Genomic DNA, 14483 nt, shown 5'->3' with positions numbered 1-14483 from the left:
CTTCTTTTTTGTTTTGGTAAGTGAATCACGTTGAACATGGGGGAGCTCCAGAGTCTAATAGCATAAATGTGCAAAATATATTTTATTGATGTGTCTTAAAAACATATCAACAAGCATTTTTAAATACCAATCATTTATCCAGGTCTGGGTCATAGGGTAGTAACCATACATGCCCAGACCTCACTTTCCCCAGCTGCCTCTTCCAGCACTTCTACCATTTGGTTTCCAGGCCAGTCATCACACATAATCTTCCCATCCTGCCCTGGTCTCCCATGGTCTCCTATCTGTGGGACAAGCCCAAAACGCCTCATCTAAGACTCCAATGCAGGATGCATTAGGCGTCCTGATCAGATGCCTAATGCACCTTAGATGATTCCTTTTGATGGAGACCCTGTATGTGTCAGGACTCACCTTATTGTGATGAGATGTTAGATTTCAGGAGCAATGTTGTCAGGGCAAATGGTCCTGGGTGAGGGGTCAGACTAAGTGCAACTCAAAATCTGAAATCAGTCCATAAACTGATTTCTGAATATATAAACCTTACTGGAGATACCCAGGGACACCGGTGGAGACCCCATCCTGATGCTAGGTCTGGTGAGGGAGCTTGTTTGGGAGTGCCTGGTGACCAGGCCTTAACTCAATAGTGGTCTGTTCTTCTCTGGGCCAGTATTTGAACATTCAAAAGCATGAGGCTAAACACACACACAAGAAAAGACAACACTTTTCAAAAAGAGGCAGTCTTCCTTTCAGGTTCTAACCAGGCCGGATGGTGCTTAGGCTCCTGACGTTGTGAATATTCAGAGTCGTGTGTTAGTGGCAGGATCAGACACATGCCAGTCATTACCACAAAAACCATCTGAGTGTGTTTATGTCCACAGAAGCAAGAAAACACATCTGAATACAGTGACGCAGTGAGTTAGTACACTACATACAGAGAACATAGTAATGCATTAGTGAGACATGATTTTAGGTAGAATAACGTTAAAACGAAACGCAGCTGCACAGTTACAGAGGCAGCTTAGCATGTAATTGTTGTTACAGCCTCTATAAAGCACTGTTTGTTATTGTGAGGATTCCTAGAACCATTCAGGACACTGAAATGATAGAAAACACTAAGAACATGCGTACTCTTAGGTACTACAGCATGCAATAATAACAAAGTTACAGTCATTGACTTTTGTTTGTATACAGACTTAAAGGGATGAGCAGCAGTAGCGCTCAGCAGTGACACTGCTTTACAGCTTAATAAGAATTTGACACCCACTTGAATAAAGAAGAGCAGTGTATTATATTTCAACAGGAAAAAGCCACAGACAGTATTGCAAGATCACAGCCGAAGTCAATTTCCCAAACTAGAAAACAGCTTGTTCTTCAGTATAATTGCAAACACAGACATCCTGTTTTTCTTCTCTTTGGGTTCATACCCCACGACGTGGTTTTTATGTTTAAGCACAAAAGGCTTCCATGATGTTCCTGGTGGCCACATCTGGATTTATTTGCAGTAACTGCTCTGCCAGTGTGCATTACAAGTCAGGCTCAGGCCTGCACTATATCAGAATCAATACTACAGCTACAGTTGCATCATTTTTTCTCATCCAAAGAAGAGCTTTGAGTGTCCTTCTATTCCTGAAGACTACTTAAAAGCTGCCTAAAATACTTCAGGCTGTGCTGAGCATTAAAGTACTACAACTGTTTTTGCGTTACATCCTGTATTTCCATGTATGCTTGCAAATGGTTCATTGCACCCATTTTCCTAGCAGAATATAAAGAAATAAGGGGGTGGCTTTTGGACACTACTGCATGTTGCAATACAACAGTGTTAGGTCATTGTCCTCATTGTATTGATACAGGAATAGGAAATGTTCCTACATTTGAATTTAATTAGAGTATTGTAGAGTACTACACTTTATTTGAATGGAGATAGGCCACACACAGTTGTGCATATGATATACATGTTCACAAATCCATCGACATGGTAGCATATTAAAAATCTATTTTGAAGCTAGAAATAAGCTTAACAGTCACCGGCCACTCAACACTTAATTCCCTACAGTTTAAATATAGTTTTAATATGTTGTGTTAAAGTCTTGCTAGAGAACAGTTAGTGACGTGTTAACAGACGGATTAGATATAATGCATCACTTGCATTTTATCAACTGGCATTTACAATTTTTTACCAAACAGGGGAAGAAAAACTTTTAGAAAAACTCAATTTATGTCATTTTATTTAACAATTTTTTTCCTCCACGAAACAACAAGACTCCAAGCAGAAGAAACCCCCCAAAACAACACCCACTGACAAAAAGAGGCACACTGTGCGCTTTTACAGACAAACTGTAAAACAACAACTTTATTTTTCTCAAAAGTATACTCATTACTAAACTGTGTAAAGACGTTAGTCCCAGCTTCTCTTTTCATGTGCAACGACTGCAAGTGATCAAGTGCAACAAGTGTCAGCAACAATCTCACTGAAATATTTCTTTTAATTTTCAAGTTTTTCATTTGTAAAGTGACCTATAAATAATCAGCTTTTCTTTACACTACTGAGATTCAAACAAAACATTAAATCATTACAAACACTCAGGATGCGTCCTCAGCTTGAAGGCAAGCAGGCAGAAGCAATGACAGCCAGCATCTTCTAATACTAGACTGGCCTGGTACAGCTTGGAATTGACTAGACTGATCTGTATCCAAGTTGAAACTAGCCTGGATCGGCCCACTACAGCCTGATCCAAATGTGACAAATGGAATTTTCAGGTCGGACCCATCAATGCCCCCTAAAGGAGAAGTGACTCCAGTCTGTGCTGAGCTTTTACTGCCTTCCTGCTTTGTATCAACTTGTGGTTCGGTGGAGCAACTGATGCTCATCTGCGATTGGTCAGCATCCATTTTTGACTGTTGGGCTGGTGTCATCAGCCAGTGTGGCCGACTGTGCTCATTGGTCAGATGATGAGGCGGGTCCAGGGGAGAGCTGCTGTCAGAGGAGGAGCTAAAACGACAAAAGTTTTACTCTAGAGATTACACAACTGGCAGCCAAGGTGAACCAAAACAACAAAAACAAAAAACATGTTGATCAATTCTGACATTTTTATTTGCGGTACCCTCTGTCAAAAGTATTTCAGCCATTGTTTCAAGATCATATATTCTGCTAGTACCAATATAGGTAAGAAAAAGACTTGCCTGATGAATGATGTCTGCAGAGAAGCAGAGGATGACGAGTAAGCTGGCTGGCTATTTTTATGTGGGCTTGCCATGGTAACATAGTCATCATGAGATAACACAGATGAGCTGCGGCTAACATGAGGGGACATGACCATGTATCCCAGTCCCTCCCTGTCGTCAACGGACTCCTGCATCTCACAGGCTGCGGCATCACATTGGTCCATCTTCATTTCCATGTCACTCCAAGTTTCAGAAATGGACCTATTCTGAGATCTGCAAGGGCTGAAATTAAAGCTCGAGCTTGGAGACGATTCAGGATTTGTTTCGTCTGGTTCGAGGGGCTTTACACAAGACTGTGCAGGACTAGTCTGTATGTCAGGACTTCTGGGGAACAAGACTAAGGGACGCTGTGGTCTTACATTCACCATTCTGTTTCTGTATTTAGGTCTGCAGCGTTTTGAGGCCAGAAGGCCTTTATTCTGACTCTGACTGGAGACTGGAGAGCAGCTCAACTCTGGAAGAACTCTTAGTGCCCGAACTGCCTCCCGAACTGCCTCGTGAATATGCTGGGCCAGTATTCTGTTTCCTGTAAAGAACATATACACCAGGATGAGTCACACTCTTTACTTTTGTCCAGTCAGGCCTCAGCACAACATTTTTTGTTTGTTTAATTACCTTGGTCATTTGTTTCCATCCAAATCTCTCCAGGACCATTTGGTGCAGACCTGCCGAGCTCCAAGTAGAACAAGCCCTCCAAGTGGCCAAAGCGGCGAACGCTCAACAAAGGTATCGTGACGGATGGCAAATCATTTCCTGCACCCACTCTCACCAAGATCAGAGATGTTGCTGTGAGGCAGAGCCGATTCTCACCAGTGAGGGACTTGGAACTACCCAGACCTCTGGGCTTCACCGTAATGGGCCAAACCTTAGACAATGTGACAGAAACAGGTTGGAGCAAGACAGCTGGGAGGTGTTTTTAATTACTATTTTGAATTGACTGAGGGTGTCAAAGCAGCCATCTGATGAAAATATGAATTCTGCGCAGTCCTTTTTTATGTTTAATCATTAGATTAGGTTTCTTTTTGAAGGAGGTACAGCACTTGTGTGGCATAAATGTGTCCTATTGAGAATAAGGTTGTCATATTTGCCATTTCTGATTGATTCTGAGTATCAGGGAAGCTACTCGCTTTGATCAAGATGTTATTAAATTCAGTATATTTAATCAACTGCTTATGATCTTAACTACAACCGAAAAGTGCTCTAACCTCTTTAAAGAAAGCAGCAGGGGGCAGAGTGCAATAGCCATCATCATCTTCATCAGCCCCTTCGCCATACTCTTCATCGTTTTGCTCTTCCTCCATCAGTTTCTTAAGGGCTACATACCAATCCTCCTGCTCCTTCTGGTCCTCCATCACCAGCACCATGGTCTGATCCTTGGGATACAACGCCACAGTGTGGCCTTTCCGGGAACTGGCAATCCGGCTCACGCCAAGACAGCACCGCAAGTAAATCACTCTGGGGAATTAAATACAGTTAGATTTTAATGCTTCTTCAGATGAAAATGAAAGACATACATCCTATAAACCCTCTACAAACACACCTATTTTTGGACACATGTTTTGAGTATCATACTTTTTAAATTTAGGACTACCTGCTAATAGTTGAAATATTTTTAACTGTATTATTATTTAGAGATTTATAAAGAAACTACTAAAAACATCAATTTGAGGGTGCTGTATCATATGCTTCACATATAAAGTCACTTTTACAGACCCTTGTTTGCTCGACCCAAACAGCGCAGCTTTGCCAGAAGACTTCTCCTTTGCCATGAACTTCTCCTGGCTCTTGTACCACTCGAGTCGGCTCGGCCCAGTGTGACTCCCTGCTCTGAGGACAAAATATCTCTTGTGGTTCCGCTCCAGCTTCCCCAGGTAACCTTGTTTCACCACATCAGTCTTCAGCCCAGACGAGGTCATGAGGGCACTGGCCAGATGGCCCAGAGGGATGGAAGTTTGACCGGCACAGAAAAGTTCCTCATACAAATGAGGCGAAGGACCCTCATTCAACTGACGGCCCCCAGAGTCTTCATCATGCTCAATTTTACCATCATTCGAGAAAGGCTGCAGAGTTTTCACTGGCAGACATTTTTGGATGGAGCCGCTGTCATGACATGAAAGAGGGGAATAGGAAGCAGGTGGAGATTTTCTTTGGTTGGTGAACCAGTCGTACCCTTCTGCCATTTCATTCAGGACAACCTTTAAACCTGCTGCATGCAGAGAGGGAGAGTAAAAGTGGAGTTAATGAGATGACAGAGGCTCTACCAACAATATTATTAATACTTAATTTAAAAATAACAAAAACAACTCAGTGAGTTGTGGCTCATTTTATTTATTGCTTCTAGAATGGTGAACATTTACTTTATGATTTATGACAATATTGTAGTTTGAATTTAAATCTGATCAACACAAGTCACTGTATCTTTGTCCCTGTTTAGAGTTTAAGTTTGATAATGTATCTCACAGGTGTGAATAAAAATAAATCAGATTTTACAGTTTCTCCAACGACACAAACATCCTCCATACACTGAAGTGTTTGGTTCAGTTTCTAATTGCTGGGGCCCAGCAGAGTACCAGTCTGAATAGTTGTTTGTTGTGAACCAGACAGTTGTTTTGTTTTAAACTGTGACTTTTGAGCATTATTGTTGGCAAAAACCTGGGAAATTATGAAAAAAAAAAAATGTGTGCAAAAGCAAAGCAGAAGGGGGATCAAAACTAAGAAATTAAGAGTAAACAGAATCACAAAAGTTCCGATGTTTCCTACGTTAACAACGTGCAGGCATTCTGTAATCAGATTATGAGTTTGAACTTTGAGCTGGTGAAGTTATCTTTCCTGTGACCACAGAAATCTGGTGGATAGATGAACTAAAGATACAAAGCTGAGCCAGGTTTTATTTATAAAGCACCAAACAGTTACAATTATATATAAGAATTTTTTTATTTTTTTTAAAAGTGCAAGACACAAAAACATGGATTGACACAATAAAATAAAACAATAAAATTTCACACTTGGTCAAACGCCACACAGAAAAAGTGGGTCTTCCAAGCAGATTTAAAAATGCCTTTGAATGCAGACTAAGCCTACGTGTTTATTCTGGTTTCTTTTAATACTAAACTACTGTAAACTGCTTTTTCTCTCACTCAGCTGGTGTGTCTGCAGCAGCAGTGTTATTTTCGGTCTGTATTGGGCGTAACAGTTTCATATCTTTACTATAGCATAATTTTATCGTCAATTCTGCTGCCAGTAAACTTCATTTTTGTGACTGGGTTAACTTAGCAATCTGATAACCAGCACTGTGTGCCTGTTCCCGCTGATTGTTGATGTTACACTAAAGAGAAGCCAGATAACAGAATGGCACCCTGGGTATGATGAACTCAGTCTTTAGTACAGGGACCAGATCACTACTGAAGACTATCAAAACAAACAACAGACACTAGATGATGAGATTTTCCTTCATAAATCATTTTGAGCATTATCACAACTGCACAAGGTATTACAACCTACTGAATTCAGCTCAAGCTGCTCCAAGAACTGCCTCTTAAACTAAGGTCTCTTTATGATGCAAGCTTTCAGCAGTTCAATATTAGAATGGATTGCTCCCTATGGATTTAAAGAATGTCTAATATGATAGTGGAGTTCAAAGCACACATACTAGAGTCATTCACAATACCCTGCAAATAATGAAACATGCTATAGCAATGCATAGGGTGCGTGGGGTTCATCAGAGAGTGGGGGTAATAGCAGCAGTGAGGCTCTTAGGTTCATGGCCAAATGTCAGCAGACGGTCAATGCAACAAGGTCCTACACCCAAAGAGCGATTCGTTCCATTCTCTCCATTTTATAGCCTCTATGACTAAGGTCAGTAAGCTAAGATGATAGCAAAGCAGCAGGAATGTCCATTTCGTAACACAAAGCAAAGCAAAAATATATTGATGACTCTACCCTGGAAACAAGCAAATAACAACTGACACAGAAAAGTAATAAAAAGATTTCTGGACACCGTTAACTAATTTGCCTGTTTCTTGTGGCATGCCAAGTTCTCCACAGAAAGTAAGGCTCAGGGGGAGAAAAACCACTCAGTGCTTTATGTAAACGAAAAAACAGAAGAATAACCCGAGGGCAAACTACTTAGACTGCTGAAAACATGACTGTTCAGCTCATTTGTGGAGTAAAACCGTTTGCGTACAAGAAATGTGACAAATTACAGATTTTCGAGGTAAAACAACTTTTTAAATGTACTAAAATAAAACTACACATTTGTGAATAGTACAGTTTAGGGTCTCACTTGGGAGTTAACAGCTTCTTCCCATCAGCTAGCAGAGTTACCACTGTGGCGGAGTGAAACTTACCTGTGGCAGGCAGCTATAAGTATAACACCTGCAGGTACGCGCTTTCCCGGCTGCTTTCATAACACGCCGCTGTTTCCAAAACCATTTCCCGTCGCTCTCCGGGCTCAGTGTGTTTGTCTCTCAGCTGCTCCGAGATTCCAATCAGTGTGGCCTTCAGGGGTCTCTCGTGAAAAACACAACTGTATGAAAGCATACAGTCCATGATGGAAAAGAAAAGAAAAAAAACTGGACAGATGCGTTGAAGTACAGAGCAAAGTCAGCTTGGCTGTATTGAGCTTTAAATCTGAGCTTTCAGTAGTATGAAAGTTTTACCTGGCTTAATCACCATGGTAAGCTATGCTGTGAATTAGAGGCGAGCAGATCGAAACAAATATAACCTGATACCGGAGCAGAAGCTTAAACTACAAAGCAGGATTTTGTCTTATGTAGGTAACTTCAGGGTTACCTATACTATGAAGGGGGTTCACTTCTCACAGGACTAAATCCCCATGGTAACTTATGCTGTGAATCAGAGGTGAGCAGATCAAAACAAATACTGCTTATTTCAGTTAAAACAAAGTCTATTGTATCCATACCAACACGTATTGGGTCGATACTAGCATAACAGGGCTGATATTTTGTTTCAGTCCTCTATGTCCAGTATGTAGCCCACTGTAGCTGTACTGTGAAAAATGTCAGAACTTTTTTGCACTGACTGTCACATCTATTTTATTTATAGCCTCGCTTTTAAACAATGGAAGTTAACACAAACTCCTTAAGAGACAGGTATGTTTACATTTCAGGTCTCCAAAAACCCCAGTTTCAAAAAAACCTGAAAACCTGAGGTGTGTTTTGTTGTGTTAACAGTGATTTAGTGCTCATTAAAATGTGTTAAGAATTTGTAACTTGATGATTAATCTCATAAGTCATGACGCACTGCTCACCCAGACATAAGCTGCCTTTGTAAGATCAAAATATCGGTATTGGTACCGGCCATGTAATTACTTAGCATCCGATCAGTACCAGAGGTTGCACTATTGCACATGCCTGCCTTGAACCAAACCTGCACCAGAGCAGATTAAGATCTATCTTAGAGATTAACAGGTATAAAATCGCTGCCTATATAGTGTCACCATCCCCGGAAGATCTTTCAGATCTCTGTGCGTGACACCCTGATTAGAAGTTTTTTTCATTCCCAGATGAGCATCTCGTTGAATGTCTCCATTACGAACATTTTGCTCCAACCCTATACATATCAAATATAACACAGCGAGGTCGTGCTTTTCACATCAGACTAACCTCTTTGTGTGGCAATTTGCTTTGTCACCATCAGGGGTTTCCTTTATGACACAAACTATGCACCAGTTAGAAAGATTTACTTTTCTCTTACACATGAGCTACAAAATTTTGTAGTATTCCAAATAAGAAATCTCGTAAGGTAAGAAGGAGTATTAAAGAGGAATTCTGTAGCACAGCAGGTGACTGATGTACAAATCCTTCAGTTATACTTCATGATTATACTTGGGATTGTAGCTGCTGTAATTAAACTTCCCCATCTCTGGGTGGACATGACTCTAGGAATATTCAAATCCTGGTTCCAGTGCCTGCATAGACTCAAGGTATCATCAGAGAGAACTGTGGCATGTGTTGTTCTCCATAATATTGCCTCTCTTAGCAGCACCCTGCCATATGACTGGATGAACCTGGGGAAGAGGATCCTGTTCACCCTGAAAATGTTCATGATGCAAGAGCTGTCAGAGAAACCATTTGCTAAAATCGCTTTTCAGATTAGTTTACCCCACCCCCAGAGGATAAATCAGGACTCTTTATTCAACATTTTATTTGTTCTTCTTTATTTCCTACAAATACAAAACCAGCCATTATCATTTGTGGATTTATCTGAGAGTAACCACCTGTAACATGTTACCCACCTCTAGCTGGTGCTCCAGTAATTCAATTTCCAGATCTGTCTTTCTAATCTGACGATCCAAGTATGTGATTTCTTTGTCAGTTTTTGTCATTGTTTGGATGAGGTGCATTTTGTAAATTTCTTTAACTGGTAACTGTAAAATGTAAGAATGGCTTGAAATGTATGCATGGTGCAGTTTAAATAAAGCTATGAAAATGCAGAATGGCATTGAACGTCTCACTGTGTTAATATGTGCTGGGGTAGTTGATGGAGCTTCCTCTTGATAATGTTCGGCCTTGCTCTGTTAATTTAAAAGATAAAAACATGAATATGAAGGTTGTTTTCCAGTCATCGTCATCACTTCACTGCACATTTCAAATACAAGAACACACGACTAAAACATACCTCTACTGTCATGGTGTGTACCTCACTAGGTCTATCTGGTTCTATCTCAGCAGATAATGTATCCTTATCGTCATCTTCGTCTGCTTCCTGTGATGAAGAGCAACATTCTGTTTTAGAAACCTTTCTTTAGAAATATCTCAGGAGCACTCAGTCACCTACTTACAGATGGAAGGGATGGAAATGCTTCTGCTGAAGTAGGAGTCTCATCAAGGCCATCAGCAACTGTTGAAATAAATATGCAGATGTGTTATAGCACATGATGGCATTATGAATAAGTCAGCAGGGAACAGCATTCCTAAGTAATAAAGACATTATGGAAAATGCATGTCCAAGCTAATACTAGTAACAAGGATCAGTACTGCACTGCTGATGAAGAAATTTAGCTACTGTTTCACCAAATGTACTGAACCTTTAGTTGAGACAATGCAGACAGAAATGATCCCATTTCAAACACTTGTGAATTGTAATTTGTAGTATAACTCACTATGTACTTTGGTCAGACGTGGCCAAAGAGTCTGGCTGAGATGGTTCCTGAAGTATTGCTTCTTTTTAGTTATTTTTTAAAGAGATATAAATGAATTCGATTTTTGGTTTGTTTGTTGCATTTGAACCTTTATGCTTTGCCTTTTACTTCACTCAGTAATTCATTAAATTTTCATTCACTTTAACACTTAAACTGTTGGCACTAAAATTTACTTGGTTATGTTTATAAAAAGGAAGGAAATGAGAATTTCATCCCACATATTCAAATTTCATGTATGTGTGTGCTATAAATAATTACATTTTATGCAGACACTTGCGCTCTGTGGGGTGACGGGCTCAGCCACCGGGCATCCAGTATCCTTACTCTTGGAAAACTGTTCTGCCTCCGTCAGCATGGATGGAGGTGCCCCTTCAACCACTTTGCGAGCCTCTGCCTTCTTTCTGTTAGCTAAATTGAAGCCATATGTTAATCTGAGCAGGATATTAGGCCTGTGGGTTTAAAAAAACATTTATGGACTCATATACAAAAGAAAAAGTGGGCCTTACCTGTTTGAACTATGTTTTTATATTTCATTTTCAGCTGCTGCCAAGTCCTTTTTGTTCCCGTATTGCACCTTAATTAAAATTATGAGTAAAAATTCGCCTGTAAATGCATCTCAGGATTGTATTGACTAGTATTTACCGTTTCAACTCACGCATTTACACGCGCTGCAATTCTCTCCCACGCCAGTTCTCTCTCCTTTGCTGCTGCAGCCGTGTTGCCTTTCTTGCTAAAAATGTGTTCGTACTCTCCATATACACTCAGCAGAATATCTATTTCAAGTGGGGTGAAGTAAGCCGAGCGTTTTCTCTGCCCGGTTTCCATGGTGAATCATAGGCTTTTGGATTTTGGATTGGGTTAAAAAAAAATGGTATCACGCACGTGCTTACCTCAGGGTGGGCATACTCAGAGTTGATTAAACTAACTCTGATCAGCTGTTCTGGACGCTCAGCGTTTATCAATTCGGAGTTTCTTTTGAGTTTGTTGATCTCCCTTCCTGGATAAGAGCCCTGCTATACAGTCTTGTTCTTCTTCTTTTTATTATTGTGTGGATGCTTTAAGCATCCACACTATTGAGTTCCTGTTTCTCTTTATTCTTTATTGTGTGGATGCTTTAAGCATCCACACTATTGAGTTCCTGTTTCTCTTTATTCTTTATTATTGTGTGGATGCTTTAAGCATCCACACTATTGAGTTCCTGTTTCTCTTTATTCTTTATTATTATTCTTCAAGTTGCTTCCGTACACTTTTCGCCGTAGAACTACTTCCACAATTTTCAGCCGATTTTCACCGTTCAAATTTTAAACTATTCTGCTATTTTTGCTCTTTCCGGCTATGACTTTTGCTATTTTTTGCTATTATACTTTTTAAAATATTAAGCTTTTTTCCTTTAATTTGTCCCATTGAAATGAATGGGAAACTTCAGCAATTCTGCTAAAATTTGCTTGTTTTTGAAACTTAACTACTTCCTCATACTTTCACCTAGAACAACCATTCAAATTTTAAAATGTTCACAAATTATTGGGCTATTCAGGTATGATTCAGCTTTTTCAAATCTTTTACTGTTTTACTTTTATGCCTCTTAAAGTTTTGAGTTGCAAAATTGTGATTTTTCACAAAATACATGTGTTGTTATGGTTGCTATGCTCTTGGCTTCCAGTGTGCCACTGAAGGTTTTGCAATTTTCACTTCATGTCCGAACAACTTCCTGCTACTTGCTCAATTTTCACTCAACTTCCACAAATTATACATCAAAACGTAGGTATTTTTGCTGGCTTTCAGAAAATGTCACCATCATTGTTGTGGGATTTATATAATTTTGGCAAATCTCCTCAGACTAACACAAGGTCAGAAAACTCTCCATATAAAGTCAATGGAGAGTTTGTTCAAAATCACCGCTGCATTTCTGTAATGAGAGGCATATTCGAATCGTCATATCTCCTTAACGAAGCAAAGTTAAGACATGAGGCTTGTCCCGGTATATCTTCAGACACTCGTGACGCTCACAATTCAAGAATTATTTTCTCACCTATTACCGTTCTGAAATGAGTTGGACTTGTTTGAGGGTAGGAAATTTGTCCTTCGCTCAGATTTCTTCAGATTTCAAACTGTGGAAATGAACCACTTTTTTCTCTCGTCATAACTTTTTGTTGGATTTCCACAGAGACCTGAAAATTTCCATGATTGTTCACCAAACCCTGCTGTCTCTTACGGTGAAAGAATGATATCGATACTCCAAATAGATTTCGAGTTAGAAAGCGTTGTTTGAGGGCAAGTCAAGGCAGTTTTTGCTTCGCTCTACTCAGTTATGGTGCATTAGAAGTCAAATATCTTTAATAATTCATATTTTAATGATAAATTGTAAACACTGGAAGATTCCCCCATCTCTTCTGAACAAAACGGTGTAAGAATGACCGCTCTAGCCCCTACGGTTAGGAAATTATTTTCATTTGTTTGAGGGGAGTCGTCACTATGAGAAATAGGCTGCAATAATCCTGTGCCTCTCTGTGCTGCGTGTGTAAAAAGAGGCACATGTTTTGGCGGGAAAAAGTACACAGGCTCTCTGATTGGTGGATTCAAATTCAGCAGCTCCCAGGCTGACCTAGAAACTTACTTCTCTCTCCCTGTGCATTTTTTTGCTGATTTTTTCATTTAACAAGTATATTTGAGGGACCCTCAGCATGTTCAGCATTTTTTCAGCTGTCCATTTTGCTTTTCCAATTTTTCTGTTTAACTTATTACTATTGTGCTAAATAATACTATTTCTGCTATTTTATAAGATTTGTGCCTAATATAGTATTTCTGCTAAATTACAATATTTCTGCTTTTTATACTATTTGTGCTAAAACATAGTATTTCTACTAAATGTAGTATTTATGCTTAATCATACTATTTCTGCTTTTTATGGGATTTGTGCCTAATATAGTATTTCTGCTTTTTATAGGATTTTTGCTCAAACATAGTATTTCTACTAAATGTAGTGTTTATGCTTAATCATCCTATTTCTGCTTTTTATAGGATTTGTGCTTAATATAGTATTTCTGCTAAATTATAGTATTTCTGCTTTTTATAGTATTTATGCTTAATCATAGTATTTCTATATATTTCTGCCAGGTCCCCAGGCAGCCAATCCTCTGTGAGGACTGAGAAATTCAAATTTTCAAATCAGGGCCTGCACGGCTTCCCAGCCAATCATATATGTGTCCTGAGGCATTCAAATTTGCATATTGGGGCCTTCATGGCTTCTAAGCCAGCCAATCATATCTGAGGGCTGAGGAATTCAAATCCACAAATCAGGGCCTGCACAGCTTCCCAGCCAGCCAATCATGTATGTGGGCTCCAGGTATTCAAATTTGCATATTGGGGAATTCGTGGCTTCTAAGTCAACAAGTCATCCATGTCATATATCTCTAAAAATTCATATTTTAATGATAAATTGTCAACACTTGAAGATTCCCCCATCTCTTCTGAACAAAACGGTGTAAGAATGACCGCTCTAGCCCCTATGGTTAGGAAATTATGGTCATTTGTTTGAGGGGAATCCTCACTATGTGAAATAAACTGAAAGAAGCAGGTCTATGTCTCTGTGCTGCGTGTGTAAAAAGATGCACCTGTTTTGGCGGGAAAACGTAAACAGCCTCTCTGATTGGTGGATTCAAATTCAGCAGCTCCCAGGCTGACCTAGAAACTTAGTCCTCTCTCCCTGTGTGTGTGTGTGTGTGTGTGTGTGTGTGTGTGTGTGTGTGTGTGTGTGTTTGTTTAGTGGGAGAGAGAGAACCCTACCCTTATTTGGCAGCATGTCATTGTAGGATTTAAATTGAATATAGTTAGACTGATTGACTGGATTAGAGCCTTTTGTTTGTGTGTCCCTCTCTGCATTTCTGTTTCAATATGCCTCCATATTTGTAATTTTGTAAGTTATTGCTATTCTGCTAAATCATAGTATTTCTGGTACTTTTCGGTACTTGTGCTAAATACAGTATTTCTGCTAAATTATATTATTTCTGCTTTATTATACTATTTGTGCTAAAACATAGTATTTCTACTAAATGTAGTATTTCTGCTTTTTATACTATTTGTGCTAAATTATAATATTTCT

General features: G+C 39.5%; 2 protein-coding genes across 5 annotated transcripts; both read right to left on the bottom strand.

Annotated features, from left to right (window-relative positions):
• Nucleotides 1-2208: 2208 nt before the first annotated feature.
• Nucleotides 2209-7923, bottom strand: LOC113017005 (uncharacterized). Of its 2 annotated transcripts, none has more exons than XM_026160256.2 (6): nucleotides 7569-7923; nucleotides 4936-5428; nucleotides 4428-4677; nucleotides 3838-4087; nucleotides 3181-3748; nucleotides 2209-2989 (listed from the first exon to the last, which is right to left on the bottom strand). In XM_026160256.2, the coding sequence occupies exons 2-6, from the start codon at nucleotides 5400-5402 to the stop codon at nucleotides 2581-2583; spliced, it is 1944 nt and encodes a 647-aa protein (XP_026016041.1). In that variant the 5' UTR covers nucleotides 5403-5428; nucleotides 7569-7923; the 3' UTR covers nucleotides 2209-2580. The 2 variants fall into 2 exon arrangements, with proteins under 2 accessions (XP_026016041.1, XP_080153553.1); XM_080297427.1 differs by having other exon boundaries at nucleotides 4936-5425; nucleotides 7569-7868.
• A 1260-nt stretch (nucleotides 7924-9183) lies between these two features.
• Nucleotides 9184-11302, bottom strand: LOC113016561 (uncharacterized). Of its 3 annotated transcripts, none has more exons than XM_080297429.1 (7): nucleotides 11040-11302; nucleotides 10891-10958; nucleotides 10643-10792; nucleotides 10025-10083; nucleotides 9862-9948; nucleotides 9698-9757; nucleotides 9184-9610 (listed from the first exon to the last, which is right to left on the bottom strand). In XM_080297429.1, exons 1-7 carry the CDS (start codon nucleotides 11207-11209, stop codon nucleotides 9443-9445), a joined length of 762 nt encoding a protein of 253 aa, XP_080153555.1. In that variant the 5' UTR covers nucleotides 11210-11302; the 3' UTR covers nucleotides 9184-9442. The 3 variants fall into 3 exon arrangements, 2 of the variants coding, with proteins under 2 accessions (XP_080153555.1, XP_080153554.1); XM_080297428.1 differs by having other exon boundaries at nucleotides 9185-9406; nucleotides 9479-9757; XR_013905278.1 differs by having other exon boundaries at nucleotides 9478-9757; nucleotides 11027-11301.
• Between the last annotated feature and the right edge of the window lie 3181 nt (nucleotides 11303-14483).

This window comes from Astatotilapia calliptera, chromosome 23 (genome assembly GCF_964374335.1).
Source record: "Astatotilapia calliptera chromosome 23, fAstCal68.1, whole genome shotgun sequence".
Classification (NCBI taxonomy): domain Eukaryota; kingdom Metazoa; phylum Chordata; class Actinopteri; order Cichliformes; family Cichlidae; genus Astatotilapia; species Astatotilapia calliptera.
This window is presented reverse-complemented; position numbering and strand designations above follow the sequence as displayed.

Bases quoted from the DNA above. Each gene is read 5' to 3' on its own strand.
- LOC113017005 (XM_026160256.2), bottom strand. From the start codon at position 5,402: ATGGCAGAAGGGTACGACTGGTTCACCAACCAAAGAAAATCTCCACCT. The intron at 3,749-3,837 runs GTAATTAAACAA...TGTTCTTTACAG, and splicing joins GATGGAAACAAATGACCAAG to GAAACAGAATACTGGCCCAG. The intron at 2,990-3,180 runs GCAAGTCTTTTT...TTGTCGTTTTAG, and splicing joins CTGCAGACATCATTCATCAG to CTCCTCCTCTGACAGCAGCT.
- LOC113016561 (XM_080297428.1), bottom strand. From the start codon at position 11,209: ATGGAAACCGGGCAGAGAAAACGCTCGGCTTACTTCACCCCACTTGAA. The intron at 10,959-11,039 runs GTGAGTTGAAAC...ATTTTAATTAAG, and splicing joins ATTGCAGCGCGTGTAAATGC to GTGCAATACGGGAACAAAAA. The intron at 10,084-10,642 runs GTAATTATTTAT...TTATTTCAACAG, and splicing joins CGCAAGTGTCTGCATAAAAT to TTGCTGATGGCCTTGATGAG.